Source organism: Martes martes, assembly GCF_963455335.1.
Source record: "Martes martes genome assembly, chromosome: 13".
Taxonomy (NCBI): Eukaryota; Metazoa; Chordata; class Mammalia; order Carnivora; family Mustelidae; genus Martes; species Martes martes.
Window position 1 is genome coordinate 21395849 of NC_137901.1, and position 16111 is coordinate 21411959.

The window sequence follows — 16111 nt, forward strand, 5'->3', positions numbered from 1 at the left end:
TGTTTATATATCTGTATCAATGTGTGTCCATATATATCTCTATAGAAAGTTTACAAACAAAATTCTCAACATTGCTGTCCTTTCATGAAAGGAATTTGGGGATGGTGAAAAGGCAAACACACTTTTTGTTCCTTTGGGTATTATTTTTCACAACTTTTTGTACTATTTTCTTTCTTCTATAATTACATAAATGTATTCTTTTTTGGTTAAAATAGTAATAAATAAAATTCAAAATCTAAAATAATGTTGGCGGAAATTTCTACACAGCCATGATAAAGACAATTCCCTAGATCTGAATCTGTCCACACATCCTCCAAAAATTACACAGACCAAAAAGACAATAAAACTATGCAAATTATACACCTAAGGCACAACTGAAAGAGAGAGAATGCAACAGATTTTGAATCTCCTGAAAGTACAGAAATAAATACTATTTTCTAGCCAAGATATAACTCAAGTTGCTGCCACCAAGTGTTTGTGGGAAGTTAAATATTTGAGAAAACCATACAAAAAAGAGAAGAGCGGACTAAGCCTCCTAAGATTACCTAAAATCATGCACAAAAAAAGAAAGTCTACCCCAAATGTAAAATATTTTTAAAGTTTCCTAGTAGACAAGGGCACTTAAGAGTATACTATTCATTGACATGGAGTTTTGTTCTTTTAACCAGGAGAGTATAGAGAATGCTTGTTATAATGTAAAATATACCCAGCAGGATTCTGAGTGCTGCTTTTCCTTTTACTAGAGAGTTGGCAAGTAGGTCCTCAAATAAAAACAGACAGGCAAAAGCATCCTCTCATTCTAAAGAAAATAGCCATTGTGAATATTACTCAGCCATCAGAAAGGATGAATACCCAACATTTGCATCAACATGGGTGGGACTGGAGATTATGCTGAGTGAAACAAGTCAAGCAGAGAAAGTCAATTATCAAGTGGTTTCACTTATTTGTGGAATATAAGGAATAGCATGGAGGACATTAGGAGAAAGAAAGGAACAGTGAAGGGGTAGAGACTGGAGGGCGAGATGAACCATGAGAGACTGTGGAGTCTGAGAAACAAACTGAGGGTTTTAGCGGGGAGGGGTGTGGGGGGATGGGTGAGCCTGGTGGTTGGTATTAAGGAGGGCACGTACTGTATGGAGCACTGGATGTTACATATAAACAATGAATCTTGGAACACTACATCAAAATTTAATGATGTTTTGTGTGGTGATTAACATAACACAATAAAAAAAAGAAAACAGCCATTGTTTGGAGTTAAGATTCTCCCAGGACTTATTAAATGATCAAAAGTAGTCTGGCTGTCCCAAAATGTCATTTCAGTGTATAAAAGATAAAGGGAAATGCAAAGAAGGAGAAATCCTAGAAATAATTGGTAAAACCTTTTGAGGGCTGAGAGGCAGTACTATCCCCTCCAGTGGGAGGCTGTCCTTCTGGTGCCCTCTAGAAACCAAAACAGTCAGAATAAGCATCTGTAAAGTGTGGAGGTTCTTGCAAAAAATGTCCACCTTTCATTCATTCTCCAGGTATTAGTCTGCTCAGGCGGCAGGCTTGCTGGTCTACCCTGTGTCTATTTAAACAGAGGAAGAAGTTATTAAAGAGAGCAAGACTGAAAGAGGGCCAGGATTGGAACATAAGCTCTCTCATCATCTGGCCTGGGTCAAGCTTGAGTCATCTTCCTGGAATTCACTCAAATGCAGCTGACCCAGCAGGGGATAGCGAGGCTGACACAGCTGTTCCCAGTAGGAGTGGGTTAAGCCCTGACTTGACAGCTCACATCATGTAATTGGCCAGTGGAAGAATCCCACAGGGTCTCATAAAAAATTCATACTTGCTTGCATTTCACAAGAGAGAATTTGGATGTCACATGAGGACAGCCCATGTGCACAAAAAGCAGCACCAAACTTCAAACTATCCTTTCTCTCCTCCTTCCCTGCCTCTCCCCTCTTCATCTCCCCTCCCCATCCTCCTATACAGCTAGGAAGAACAGATGGGTAGGAGGAATGAATAAAGGGGTTTCTGAAACAGACTGTGCCGCTTCCTCTGCCCCACCCACACCACTCCCTTTCCCTTCAAGGTGCTGGAGGCTTTAAACAACAAATTATGACCCCAGTCCTCAGAGCCAAAGGTGAGCTGGCCATAAGGGAAGAAGAAACTTTAATTTAAATTTCATATCACAATTTTTAATAGAGCTAGAATGTAGTTTAACAACTGAAAATGATGGAAGAGTTAGGGAATCTGCTTGAGATATTTTTTAAGAGCTAGAAAAAGAACACTCAACAATGATTGAAAATCATTAAGTGAATTCCTTGTTTAAGTAACTCCAAGCTAAAAAAGTCTAGTAAACCAGTTACACATTCAAATAACTAAAATATTTTAATTCAGTTTAAAAACAACAGCTACTCATTCTGCAAACACATCATGAGTAGATCAAGAGGTTGTGTGTGTGTGTGTGTGTGTGTGTGTGTGTGTGTTGAAGAGAGTTGATTATTCTGCTTCCCATAAACATTTTTTAAAATACAAGAATCAACAAAAAATGAACTCTCTTACAACCACTTCCTAGATTTCTTGGTTATTTCTGCATATGGGTTGTTCTACACCTAATCATCAAAGAGTAGGCTTTTTCATTGTGATCACTTTGTGTATCAGCATAGCCTGCACATAGACTCTACCAAGCCAGGCTAGTGATCATAAAATGTGATTGCATGGGGATGAAAATTGATCATCACAGTCATCAAGGCCAAAGTAACAGAAGAATCAATGTGCTCATATGTCATGTGTTCCTAATATGATTTTTTTTTAATGCAAGAAATTGAGAGCAAATTTAAAATCAACTTACAATTATCCATAGACATAAGGAATTAAAAAATGTAAAACAGCTTAAAATTTTCTTTGACAAAACTTTCATTCAAGATTTAACAAAAAGCAATAAATTCCTTTGGCTTTCACATTTCAGTATTTCCCAAGTGTACCACCTGTTACCTCTCAGAAGTTTTAAGAGGCATTGCAATTATAAAAGGCAGGTAATAGGATGATGGAAAAGAAACTAGTTAACCAAATTTACAGCAGTTTATTTTAACTATTGGTAAGTGACCCGCAGATTGAAGGGAAGGATGACCCCATCAAAAAAGGAGTGGAAAACGTCCCATGGGGTTCAGAATGGGGGGTTCGTCCTGATGCCCCAGGTGAGTTACCTGAATGAGAGGTGCTTTTGCTGCCCAGCTGGGTTTCTGACTGGCTGTGGCTGACTGGTGTGAGGTCTTGGCAGCTTTGGATGGGGGAGTCCCTTCCTGCGGGATCAGTACCCGACGGCTTCTCGATATTTTTCATCTCCATTTCTTCATGATGTATCCAAAGATCAGGGGGCCTGAGGTCCTTCTGGCTGCCTTTCCTCTTTCCAACACTGTGGGTGGCCCGCTTCCTATGGAACAAAGAATTAGAAGGTGAATAGGAGTGCGTCTATTCAATGGTCTTTCCTCTCTGTTCTCAGTCAATTCAAGTTAGAAGCAGAGAAGGATACAAGAGTGTTCCCAGGAGGAAACCTATGAAATCCAAGAATTGGCAGGCGTGTCTTGGCTGCCTTTCCTCCTCTCCCCTGGAGCTTCACCACATTACCGGAGCAGTGGTGCTAAATCCCCAAGGTCTCGGCTGCCTGCCAGAGAGTGCCTGACTCCAGCTTCACCAGCTACAAATTCTCACACAAGGTGACAATGGGTTAGATGGAGCCAGATGCCCATCTTCAGAGCTAGTCCTAAGGTACTTGACTGAAACATCTGTTTAGGAGATAAATGAAGGAGTTGCTTTGAAAGGGCAAATAGAAATAAAAAGGCCAGAATTTGTGCCAGCCAAGACTGGGGCTTAGAAGAAAGCCTATAGCTCAGCTGTATAATTTCATGTGCCATTTGAAGACAAAAGGTAATATGAGGACATTCTAAGGAGAATAAAGCACTTGTGCCTCTGGATGCAAACACAGTAAGACCCATCCTTTGAAAAGAAAACACGGTTTAGAAGTAGGCTTCAAATATCTCTTATTTTCCTCAGTAAGAATTTAGCAACTGTAAATTCATTTTTCAGTGGTAGTCTCTTTGGGGGGCTAGTGAGATACAAATGTTCCCTACAGGCTACGTAAAGTAGCATGATATTCCTGCTCACCGTTCCCTACACTAGGGGTCAGTAAACTATGGCCTGCAGACCAAATCTGCCCACGGCCTGATTTTGTAAATAAAATTTTATTGGAATCCTACTGAGCTCATTTGTTTTCACACTGCAGAATGTTGAGTAGCTGTAACAAAGACCAGGTTTCCCGCATGTCTCACCAAACCTCAAATATTTACTACTTGCCTCTTTTCAGAAAGTTTTCAACCTCTGCTTTACAATTCTCCACTTTTTAAAATCTCCACCTGTAGCTTCTATTATTATTATTTTTGGGAGGGGGGGTAATAGTGCCTCTTCTAAGACAGAATTCAGATAGTTAAAATCTAACCTCTACAGAACCCCAGAGAAGTAACTCTTTCTTACTTCCTCACTTGCAAGGAACGGCATTTTGAGGATTAACTGTTTTCATGGTTGCTCAATGGTCCAAAGAAAGCAGTTTGCGAAAACTCTTTGTAACCTGTACAAGGCCACGGCAAGGGGCTCTGTTTTCCAATGCTGAAATGGACTTTTATGCATATGAGGCAATTAATGAATATTTAGTAGTGTGACCTGTTTTTTGTCGTTGTTGTTTTGTTTGACATTTTTTTGGTCTTTTTTGAAGCATGCTGATGAGAGGAGACAAAGAACGCCAGACTTAATATTTATCGAGTAGTTTAGCAGAGAAATAATGCAGCATTTTCTGTTCTAATGTTTTCCCTACAACTACCTACCTTTTGCTGATTTCCTGGCAGCAGTCCCACACTGACTCTAGACAATGGTCTGTAATAACCCTTAGATCATTTTCTTGAGTCTAAGATAATAATTCTCTGCTAACCATCCGTTTCCTGAATTCATTTCCTTCTACTTCACCTGCCCACAGGAAATAATCTGCAAGTTACACACAGCTCTCTATGTAATCTACCCCTGGTAACTTCTTAGAACAATTTAATGCCATTTTTGAACTTGGAGATTTCACCCTGTTATCTTTCTAACAAATCAAAATGCTAAATAACTTTTTAATCCCAGTGCCTACAAAACTGCATACAGAGAAGTACCAGTTCCCATATCCAGGATAAGACGGTTAACCTTTTCATAATAACTCAATATTTAAATAGCCTGTTGGGGAAAATATGTCAAATAATCTTTGAAACTAAAAATAAATTATGAATTTTCTCATTTATACACATGACTCTTCATTCATTCATACATTCAGTCACCAGCCCCCATAACCTCAGTACTAAGCTTCCCCAGATGTATTTTATTTAAAAAAAATTCCAAACTTGACTGAGGTACAGATTTTTTGTATGTTGTGATGTATAACCTCCACCTGGGGGGAAAAAATTATCATTCCCAATAAAATGCATACACATTTTTCTGATGGATTTTAATCAGATCAAGACCTTTCCTGAGAAGCTAGTCATCTGCTCAGCTGTCAGTCAAGAATCTAAAGACTAAACAGACTTTGTTTCCTTTTTGTATCTGTTCGATGAAACACCATCTACTCACTACTTTCGTTTTCTCTATAACATGTCTTCTCCAGAGAGCAATCTTTGACCTTGGAGAGGCCTCCCTTCCCTGCTGGTGGTAGCCTAGCTGCCCATCCAGCAGGTTGGTAATAAAACTGACATCTGCTCATAACTAAATTGCCTGAAATTTATCTTAAAACCTGCAGGAACATTGTCATCCCAGCCTTCTGTCCATCTGCTGGTTCTCTGACATAATGACTGCTGCCCATTGTGGCCCCCTAGCTCGTCTCTCCCACAGATTTTGGAATCTTCAACATTTGTATGCAGATGAACCTGACCCAATGGATCCTGAACTAGGTATGGTCCCAGGACCAGCAACACCTGGGAACCTGCTGGAAACGCACATTCCCGGTCTCCAGCCCAGATCAGAAACTTGCAGGTGTGGGAGCCTTGTGAGAGGGCAAGCCCAGCAATCTGTGGCTTAACAGCCCTCCAGGGAGATCAGAGGCACCCGAAGTTTGAGAAACACGGTCTTAGTGAATTTGGCTCGTTTTTATTTATTTTTTTTTTAAAGATTTATTTATTTATTTATTTGTCAGAGAGAGAGAGAGAGAGAGAGAGAGAGAGGAGCGAGAGTGAGCACAAGCAGACAGAGTGGCAGGCAGAGGGAGAAGCAGGCTCCCTGCCGAGCAAGGAGCCCGATGTGGGACTCGATCCCAGGACGCTGGGATCATGACCTGAGCTGAAGGCAGCTGCTTAACCAACTGAGCCACCCAGGCATCCCTCGTTTTTATTTTAAACTTAGTTTTTGTATTAGATATAGAATATGTCACTTATTTATCCCTCCCTATATGCATCTTTTCTCACAGGTACCGGTAAACGTTCAGCTTCCAAACCCAGCTGTAGGATGCGAGGGTCTCTTCCTCCTCCATGAATTCTTGAATAAAGGCTCTGTGTTCACAGCATCACCAAGTGTTGATGGTTTTGTTCTCTCTCCACCCCCTCTCTCTCTCCCTATTTCTCTCTCACCCTCTCTCTCTCATCTCTCTCATCCTACTTTTGTCCAGACTGCCTTCACAATCCTATTTAGTTCAAACTACTTACTCTTAAAGATTTTCTTGACATGTCTCTTCATCAGGAAGCCTTCCCGACTATGTTAAGTCAGTGTAATCTTAGCATATCTAAATCATTTTCCTTGTCTCTTTCTTTACCACTCATCTTGCATTGATTCCTGTCTGTCTTACAGAGCTGGCCAGATGCTCTCCATGTGTGAATTGGTTTCCTCACGAAACTGGAGGAAATTCTGTTTCTTTCACTTGTCCAATTGTCATCCATTGTTTTGCATTTATTCATGTGAACATTTACAGAATACTGACTACGTGTCAAGAAATTTGGTAAGCCCTAGGAATGCAAAGATAGGTGAGACATTGGGAGCTTAATGAATGAATGGAAAATGCCATGGCTACTATGAATTTCTGCATTGTGGGAGGGAGGAGCAACCACAGGGACTGGCAGTTGGTAAAGATGAAAAAGTACAGGGACTAAATCATAGGAGGCCTTGCCACTAACAGAAACATTTTTATTTTAAAGATTTTATTTATTTATTTGACAGACAGAGATCACAAGTAGGCAGAGAGACAGGCAGAGAGAGAGGAGGAAGCAGGCTCCCCCCTGCTGAGCAGAGAGCCCGATGTGGGGCTCCATCCCAGGGCCCTGGGATCATGACCTGAGCTGAAGGCAGAGGCTTTAACCCACTGAGCCACCCAGGCGACCCTAACAGAAACATTTTTAATGATATCAGGAAGTCAGTGGGGGAATTGCAGAAAGACCTTTAGCTCAAGAGTTAACATTAATCAGATTTGTTACTTTGTATCATGCAGATGACATACTAGCACATAGTAATTACTTGAATTAAATAATAAGAATTTTCCTTATCAACTTCAAAGGATTTTTTTTGCAGGGTTCTCTGATTCTTGATTGTCCTGTTTCTTACTTTGCATATAACCTATTACTATAAGAGAAGTTTGTTTCCTTTTCACTTTTAATTGGGATATGAAGGGGTAAAAACCAACACTGGGTTAGGATCCATTTCATTCAAGGCTGCACCCTTTGAAATTCTAAAATACTATCATCTCATAGATTCTTTTGCCACACTGTAATAAATTATTATTTTTTTTTACATTGCAATAAGTTACTAAATTCTCTTCTGTGCTTAGGCATCCTCTGTTCAAGTTGTTCACAGGAGGCTGACAAATAGCTCTGTACTAATTCTCCTGGTCAGATACACGTGTGCCCAAGATCTGCTGGGAGGTTGAAGCAAGGACACTTCGCCCCACTGGGGATTTACAGAAGATTTCAGAAAGGAAGAAGGCCTAAACTGAGTGTGAAGAATGATGCAAGTTAGTGGGGAAAAAATATACTGGGATGTATAAGTACCTGTTCTACTTCTTTCATCCAAATCTCTGCCAAATGTTTTCAGCCTCCTAATTCTCTATAATGATTATTTTTATTCTACTAACTGTTATTAAAAGCAAACAACAACAACAACAACAACAATAACAACCACCACAAAAACAAAAAAAGTTGTACCGGAATCCTAGGGAACATGCATTCTAGATACTCAAATAAATCTGCATTTTCCGTGGCAGAATTAAGCTCTATTGAAGATCAAATGGGTTGCATCTGCGGAATACTGAAAACCAATTAAGATGTCAAAAATTTGAAAAATCAGTGAAAGTAACCAAACCTACAGTAGATTGCATTTAAGATTTTTAAATTATGTATTTATTTTTAAGGATTTTATTTATTTCTTTGACACAGAGAGAGAGTGAGCACAAAAGCAGGGGGAAGCAGCCGGCAGAAGGAGAGGGAGAAGCAGGCTCCCTGCTGAGCAGGGAGCCCGATGCAGTACTCGATCCCAGGACCCTGGGATCATGACTTGAGCCGAAGGCAGGTGCTTAACTGACTGAGCCACCCAGGTGCCCCTCATTTAAGAGTTTAAACATTTGACTCTCGGTAGTGGAGATAATTATTTTTGTCAAGATTTGAATGCGGACTAACATTTAAAATCTACAAATAGGAGGCTTAGTCAACTAGGTGACTCTTATCAAGTGAACCTTGAATTTTATTTACATATTCAAATGTATTCAGACAAGTTGTTTATTATCTACCCAGGTAGCTGCCTTAGAAATGTGATAACCATGTGTTCTGGATTTCCAGGATATTATCAATGTCAGCTATTTTGTCTTTGGTATCTATAGATAAAATCTAACTTATAGTGACACATGTTCTATATTTTGCCTAACAAAATGTTATTATTTTATTAAAAGACGCAGAACCCCTTTCATTTAAGTTTTCATAAAAACATTTTCTACATTATAATATTCTACTATAATTTCATTAATTCAAAATGTGAGAGGGGATTCTCTTCAAAGTAGTAAAAAAAAACTTAAGTTGGTAACTAAAAAGAAAGGCAAAATTATTTTTATTTCATATTAGTTTGAAGCTAAGTGCTACCATACAATTCTATAATTTGATAGTATTCCATGGGGAATTTCAACGTTTTAAGATAGAGTGAATGATAGAAAGTATTTAGCCCTATTTCTCATTTCAGGAAACTGACATTCAGGGATTAGGTTTTCCTTTAGGTTTAATTAAACACCACTAATTTAACCCAGGAAGTGGAGAATTAGAACTAGAACTTGGGTTCTAACTTCCGTTAGTTATTTTATATTATAAAAATAAGATCTTACCAACTGGAAAATGAATCAATCAGATAACTACATCATTATTAAATAGATAAATTGTAGAATAAAATGTTGGCAACTAACTTGAATGAACTGTTACCAATAGTACACAAAAGGATGTTTCAAATCCAGTGGGTATAATTCAAGAGCCCCAACCCAACACAAAGACAATTTACATTCTCCAGCACCAACAGATAAAGGATATTGAAGGATCCCAGGAAGGTGTTTCTTATTTCACTTTATTAATTATATTAAACTCTCATTTTTCTGAGAGTTCTGTAAGGAACCTTATTTCTGTCTCAGATTGGAATTGATTTTGCTTTCATCTGCATCATTTAATTTGTTCTAAAAGGCTCAGTGGTGGTGGTATCAGGAGGAATGATCCTCAGTCAAATCAAGGAAAGCTAAATTAAAACTCAGGAATATCCTGAAGGAGAAGAATTTGTCTTTTTTTTCTTCTGTTAACACTACAAACAAAGAGACCGAGATGAACGCCAATGGGTCTGTTACAGGAGAAAGATATACGAAGCAAAACTGTGAAAATATGTCAAGTAAATATTAAGAGACTTTGGGTGAAGGCTGAGGAAAAATCAAAGTGGCAGGAGTACAGAAGCTATAAATCCACTGTCTTTGGTTTCCAGTCATTCATGGAGTGATTTATTCTCTCATTCATTTCCTAATTTTAAAAACAAATCATACCCAGGCCTCAGCCTCAACTCTTTCTAAATAAAACCCTCAAGCTCTTAACAAAATGCTTAGAGTGGGATTTAAGACAATTTAAGAGTTTCTCAAAATAGCATCAGATCCCACTGTTGCACTTGGAGAAGACTGGCATTTTCTCTCAGGAAGCAACGTGCTCAGGAACCCGATTCATGAGGTCGATGTAACCCTCCAAAACTCTTCTCACAAGGATGAAAACGCAACAAACACAACACCCTGCTACATACAGATGGTTGAGTTAATTAAACTTAGTTTCGTGAACCCATTCCTGTTCTTAAAACTCTTGTGGGTAGGGCCAGTTTGGCTTCGATGCTCTCCCGCTTCTGTGTCTGTGAGTCTTTTTCAGCTCAGCCTCAGAGTCCGGCCCCACTGGTGTTCTACTGTGCTACACCTGCATGGTACACCTACACCTACACCATGCCTTCCTCGCTTACAGTTCTCTTTTCTCCAGAGCCTCACTAAGTGTCGAGCATGTGGAAGTTCTGTGGGTGATTAGGATTTCCCAGAATGCTAACACACGAGAGTCAGTTAAGCTCAGTGGGGCCAGTTTCTTGTTTAAGCACAAAGGATTAGCACACTAGCGAGTACCAGCTGGAAGATGGTCAGGCTCATAAGCGCAGTCAGATAGAAAATGTGCCCTGCCACATACGTCAGTTAAGATTGCACTGACACTCCTACGTCCCTTTCTTCAGTCTGTACATCTTCCTGTATCCTATTTCTAAACGCTTCACTTCAAAAGTTGGAAGATACAATACAGATCAACGAATGGGTCATAGGATTGTTTCAAAGAGAGAGAAACTAAGATATTAGCAAGGGAAGAGGAACAATTATTTGTTGGAGAATCTTTCTCTGACACTGTGTGTAGCATGTAGTTGTCAAACCAGCAACCGATGGGCCCATGCCTCAGGCTTTCAAGCCGGCACCATGCCTGAGGCCAAAGGGAAAAAAAAAAATCAAGGGAAGAGCTTATTACAGCCAATTCAGTGAGAAAGTACAGCTGAAAGGGACATATCAGGCAAGATTTGCAAAGTGTTAGAGAGGCAGAGAGGCAGAGGATAACCAGGATATTATTGCTGATTCCCACAGCTAGCTGCCACAAGGTTAATATGCTGGTTATGGATGTTGCTGGAAGGGGATAAACTGAATTAAAGCCATCTTTCCATTCTAAACTTTGACTTTGATGTATCATCCTCTGCATGTTCTATAACCTAGAACTGCATAATGTGAAAATATTTTTAAACCCCTCCAAAAGTTTAATTTCTGAGAATCAAGCACAGCCAGGAAATCCGAACTCTTCTGAATTTCTAGAATCTCTTTTCTATCCTAACTACTATCCCAAACTAAACACTCCACCGTATTGTAACTGCATTGAGTGTGGCAGTCATTCCTGCAACAAACATTGATTCAATGCCTACAGTCTGCCTTGCCAGAATGGGGACATCCTTTCAGAGGAACACACATCTCCAACCTTTTATACGTAATTGTTCAGGGGGCCATGAATTGGGACCTGATGAAGCCCATTCTCTAAATGTTGCTAAAGGAACACCTGCCGTCACCTGAAAGGAAGAATCTGGCCCAGAGAAGTAAAATCAAGCAGAAATGCCAAGTGGGTCTCCACGTGGATGCTTTTATTAAGTCTGCAAGTCTGGCCCTCACTCACTCAAGTTACGGACCTGGAATCAACAAAAGGCAACGTTTTGCTCAGGTCAGAGGATAAGGGAATGTGTGGTAATTATGAAAGAACACAGGAAGAGACTTGTCAAAAATATAACTCGAGAAGGTGATAGGTCAGACGGTGACCTCTCTCCTCTTAGGAACCAGCTGTTACCTACTTTCTCTGCTGGGCTGAAGAGCGCCGGGTGCAAATCACGGCCACGATCACTACCACCAGCACTGTGATGACGCCAACGGTGATCACAATGATCACAAGCAGGTTGCTGTTCTTCTGAGGAGTGACACTGCCATGTGGGGGGTGCATCTGGCCAATGGGTGGTTCTGGGGAAAGACAGGCAAATGGAGATCAGATTGAGGGAGATGTGCCAGCTTGGTGTTTATCAAGCTGTTAAGGATGTGAAAGTTCCTATTGTTCTGGGCATTCCTGAAGCTGGGAATAAAAGCAGTGAAAAATGAGAGGAAAGATCAGTTATCTACCTAAGATAAATGAAATATATGTCCACACAAAATCGTGCACAGAAACACTCATAGCAGCGTGATTTAGAATAGCCCAAAGTGGAAACAACCCGAATGTCTGTTGACTGAAGAATGGAGAAACAAAATGTGGTAGTTCCATACAAGGGAGTATTACTCACTATAATATGGAACCTACGCGTGATACACGCTACAACACGCATGTGCCTTAAAAAAGGTTATTGTATCGGAAAGAAGCCAGACACAAGAGCTCAATATTGTGATTCCCCTTATAGGAAATATACATAATAGGCAAATCTATAGCGACAGAAAGTAGATTAGTGTTTCCCAGTGGATGGGAGGAGTGAATGGGGAAGGGCTGCGAATGGGTATAGGTTTTCCCTTGGGGGTGTTGAAAATATTCTGGAATTAGATAGTGGTGCTTGTGGCACAACCTTGTGGATATACTAAAGATGACTGACTTGGTGCACTTTCAGAGGGTGAATTTACGGTATGTGAGTTCTATCTAAGTTATTTATTTATTTATTTGTTTTTAGAGAAGAATTAACCTACCATAGTAAGTAGAAAGTAAGGAGGGGGGAAAAAGGCTACTTTGTACTGTGAATATTCCAGGGTGATGAGAATCAAGGAGTCTGTGCTTTATGAGAAAACACTTTTTATTAGATGATGTGAAAGACAAACTATTTGACACCAATCACGCACAATTTATTTCCATTTTTGTTTTTAAAGAAGCTATCTATAAAACACATTTAATTTTCAACCTGTTAAGAATGTATGAATCCGGGGCGCCTGGGTGGCTCAGTGGGTTAAAGCCTCTGCCTTTGGCTCAGGTCATGATCCCAGAGTCCTGGGATCGAGCCCCACATCTCTCTGCTCGGCAGGAAACCTGCTTCCTCCTGTTTCTCTGCCTGCCTCCCTGCCTACTTATGGTCTCTGTCTGTCAAATAAATAAATAAAGTCTTTCAAAAAAAAAAAAAAGGTATGAATCTCACTTAAATGTCAATCATTGGGTTTGAAAGAGTGTCATAAAGTCCTGATATAAACGTTCTCCTGTGTTGTGATAATACCTCAGGGTAGACGATATTTCGGTGAAAATAACAGACTAATAAGATATTTTTTATAATTTTTTTATGTAAGCGAGAATGGATAATGACTGTTTAAATTGCTTTCTTTAAACCCTCAGTGATCAATTAGAAATACTGCGTTCTATACATCATGTGATTCATTATAAGTCACAGTGTTTTAAAAAGTAAATGTTAGCTTATTTTATTTATCATTTAATTTAAAAAGTAGCAGAAAGCAAGGAGTTCAGATGTTTTCCTAGACCTGAGTTTGAATGCGCTTCTTTAACAAGCTATATTAGTTTTCGGTACCTCCTGAGTGAAATATTTAGGCCTTTGGACCCTCTGTGCCTTCGCCTATAAAATGGAAATAACAATACTTATTTTATACAGTTATTGTCAGAATTAGAGAAAATACATACAAAATAATCAACTTAGCACCTGATAGGGAGTAATATAATTTCATTGTATTATTGAAACATTAAATAAAATGTTGCTTAAATTGATAATATGCCATACCATTTGAGATACTTTTGATGTAAACTTCCAAACTACAAAATTGTTAGAAATAATACTCAATGTGAAAAATAAATTAATTTCTCACAAATGAGTAGAAAACCCAGTTCTTGCTTCAAAATCAAAACAATATCTTTTGACAGTTATTTAAGAATCAATGTTTTTTTAAAACAATAGTCACCTAAATTTAAGTTATTGCTGAGTCATTATTATTGGAAAAATATTAAGCACTTCTGATATAACTTGAATCTTAGAGGAGAAACTCATCAAAAGTGTTTAAATAGCACTTTCTGTTAAAAGATTCTGCTTCTAAGTGAAAGAAATGATTTCCTTGAAGTAATTTTTACATTTACTACAAAGGAATGAGGCAAGTAATGAAAGGTCAGGACTTTCTGTAGCATAGTTTTACTTACCGTTTAAAAAGTCATTTTACTGTAGTATCTCAATATGCCCTTTCTGTGCTTAATAAACTAATTGATTGGAATAAATTAACCTTTTATGTGAGAGCTTACAATGAAGACAGTTGGAGATATCATGGATTTTTATTAGCATGACGTAAATTTAACAGTTCACCATTTCTGACCAACTTAGTTTGAGTCCTACAGAGCAGTACAACTTACGAACATATTTAAAACCATGTAAACTAGAATTTTTCAAATTTCTACTCATTTTTTTCCCTTTCCACCCAGAAAGACACCACATTTCAAGTCAGAAAGTAATGACTCTGGACTCTGCTGCACATTAGTGAGATTATATTGGTGCCATTTGCCTCAGAGAGTTAGGGATCATGAGGGCTCCCATTATAAATCTTTGATTCCAGGCCTTTATGACTTCCTCATAAAAGTTCCCATCAGTTTAAAACTTGGTATTCAGGGTCTTTCATTAATTTCCCAATCTCAATTCAAAGCCTGAATAATCAGAATATTTGATATCAAGTGCATAGTTCAGAAAGTCAAGTGGAAAGGACTCTTTTGATATAGTTGACCCTCATTATTTGTAGTAATTTGTTCTACAAAGTTGCTGTAAACACTGAATTAAGGAATACTAAGTATAGCTTCTGGAGGCAATTCAAGGTTAGGTTCCTGGGAGTCTCTGGTTACATTTTTATCAGTCAATGCATAACCTTGTTTTATGTGTGTTTCTGTTTAAAGACAATTTATTTAATATAGAATGTACATTCATTAACATGGAACTTACAGTAAACAGCATGACAGCTCATGCTTGAGTGACACTTAATTAACATACACATTTTCTCCACAAGGTACATCACACGGCCTTCCGCACGTAGGAACACTGAGCAGCCCCTCATCAGTGATCCCCCCACCAGATAACTCACAAAAAAATAGGAACAATTGACACTAAATGCACGGTAGAAAGGACACCTGTTTATGCTGTGAGAGCTGAAACTATAAGGCGAGGTTCCCCTTGTTCCATTTCGGCTGAGTCTGTGACCACCGAGCTACTTAAATTTTTGGCTGCTCTGCATATGTCCACAGATGACCATAAAAGCTCTACAGGTACTGATTTTGGTGGGTAAAAATAAATTTTAGCAGTAGGTAAATTCACAAAGATGCAATCTGCCGGTAATGGCCATCAACCATGTATGTGGATGCATCAAAGACTGCTCCAAATTAGGAAAAAATTTAGAGCTCACAAAACTAGATCACTACCGTTAAGAGTTCCAGATGAGAGTCTGAGTCCAGAAAAGACCAGATAATACTTACCACCTTTGGGGCTTCAGAGGGGGAGCCGCATGTAATTCAGAGATTTGCAAATATCCACCAGAACACGGGGATTATTTCATGAGATGATAGATATAACACACTGGCCACAGGCCCTGGCACAGAGTTGGCCCTCAGTAGATATTATGATGTCGTTCAATAAATTCATTCTATGTGATCTTTCCAAATTAAAGAAAAATACGCTGTCTTAATACATCTTTTCTTGGTGTTATCATAAATAGCTTGGATATCCATTGTCTGAGTAATCAAAGACCTAGATGTGTCTCATTAAAATTGATAAGGAGAGAAATAAATTTTTAAAAGTCACATGGGCATTCCATCCGGTTTTTATTTTTATGATGTTTGATTACCATAAACGGTTTCATCATTTTTCAAATAAATTCAGTAAAAACAAATATATATTTCATAATCTGATGGGCCTAAAGTCTTAGTAATAATTGGAAAATTGGTTTCGTGAAATAATAATGTCTTTAATTTTTATAGTACTTGGGAGAGAACAGATCCAATGATTGCCTGGGGACTGGGCTTCTTTCCTACAATTGCAGTCTTCACTGATAACAGTTTTGTTATTAGAACACTCT

The 16111-nt window shown here is 38.8% G+C and overlaps 1 protein-coding gene across 1 annotated transcript in view; it reads right to left on the reverse strand.

Annotated features, from left to right (window-relative positions):
* The window catches only part of DCC (DCC netrin 1 receptor), a gene marked incomplete at both ends in the record, with an annotated part of 1141350 nt that overhangs the window by 53910 nt on the left and 1071329 nt on the right, over positions 1 to 16111 (reverse strand). The window contains 2 exons of the mRNA XM_080821994.1: positions 3192 to 3418; positions 11896 to 12058. Of these exons, the coding sequence (XP_080678120.1) occupies positions 3192 to 3418; positions 11896 to 12058 (390 nt within the window). The remainder of the gene's footprint in view (positions 1 to 3191; positions 3419 to 11895; positions 12059 to 16111) is intronic.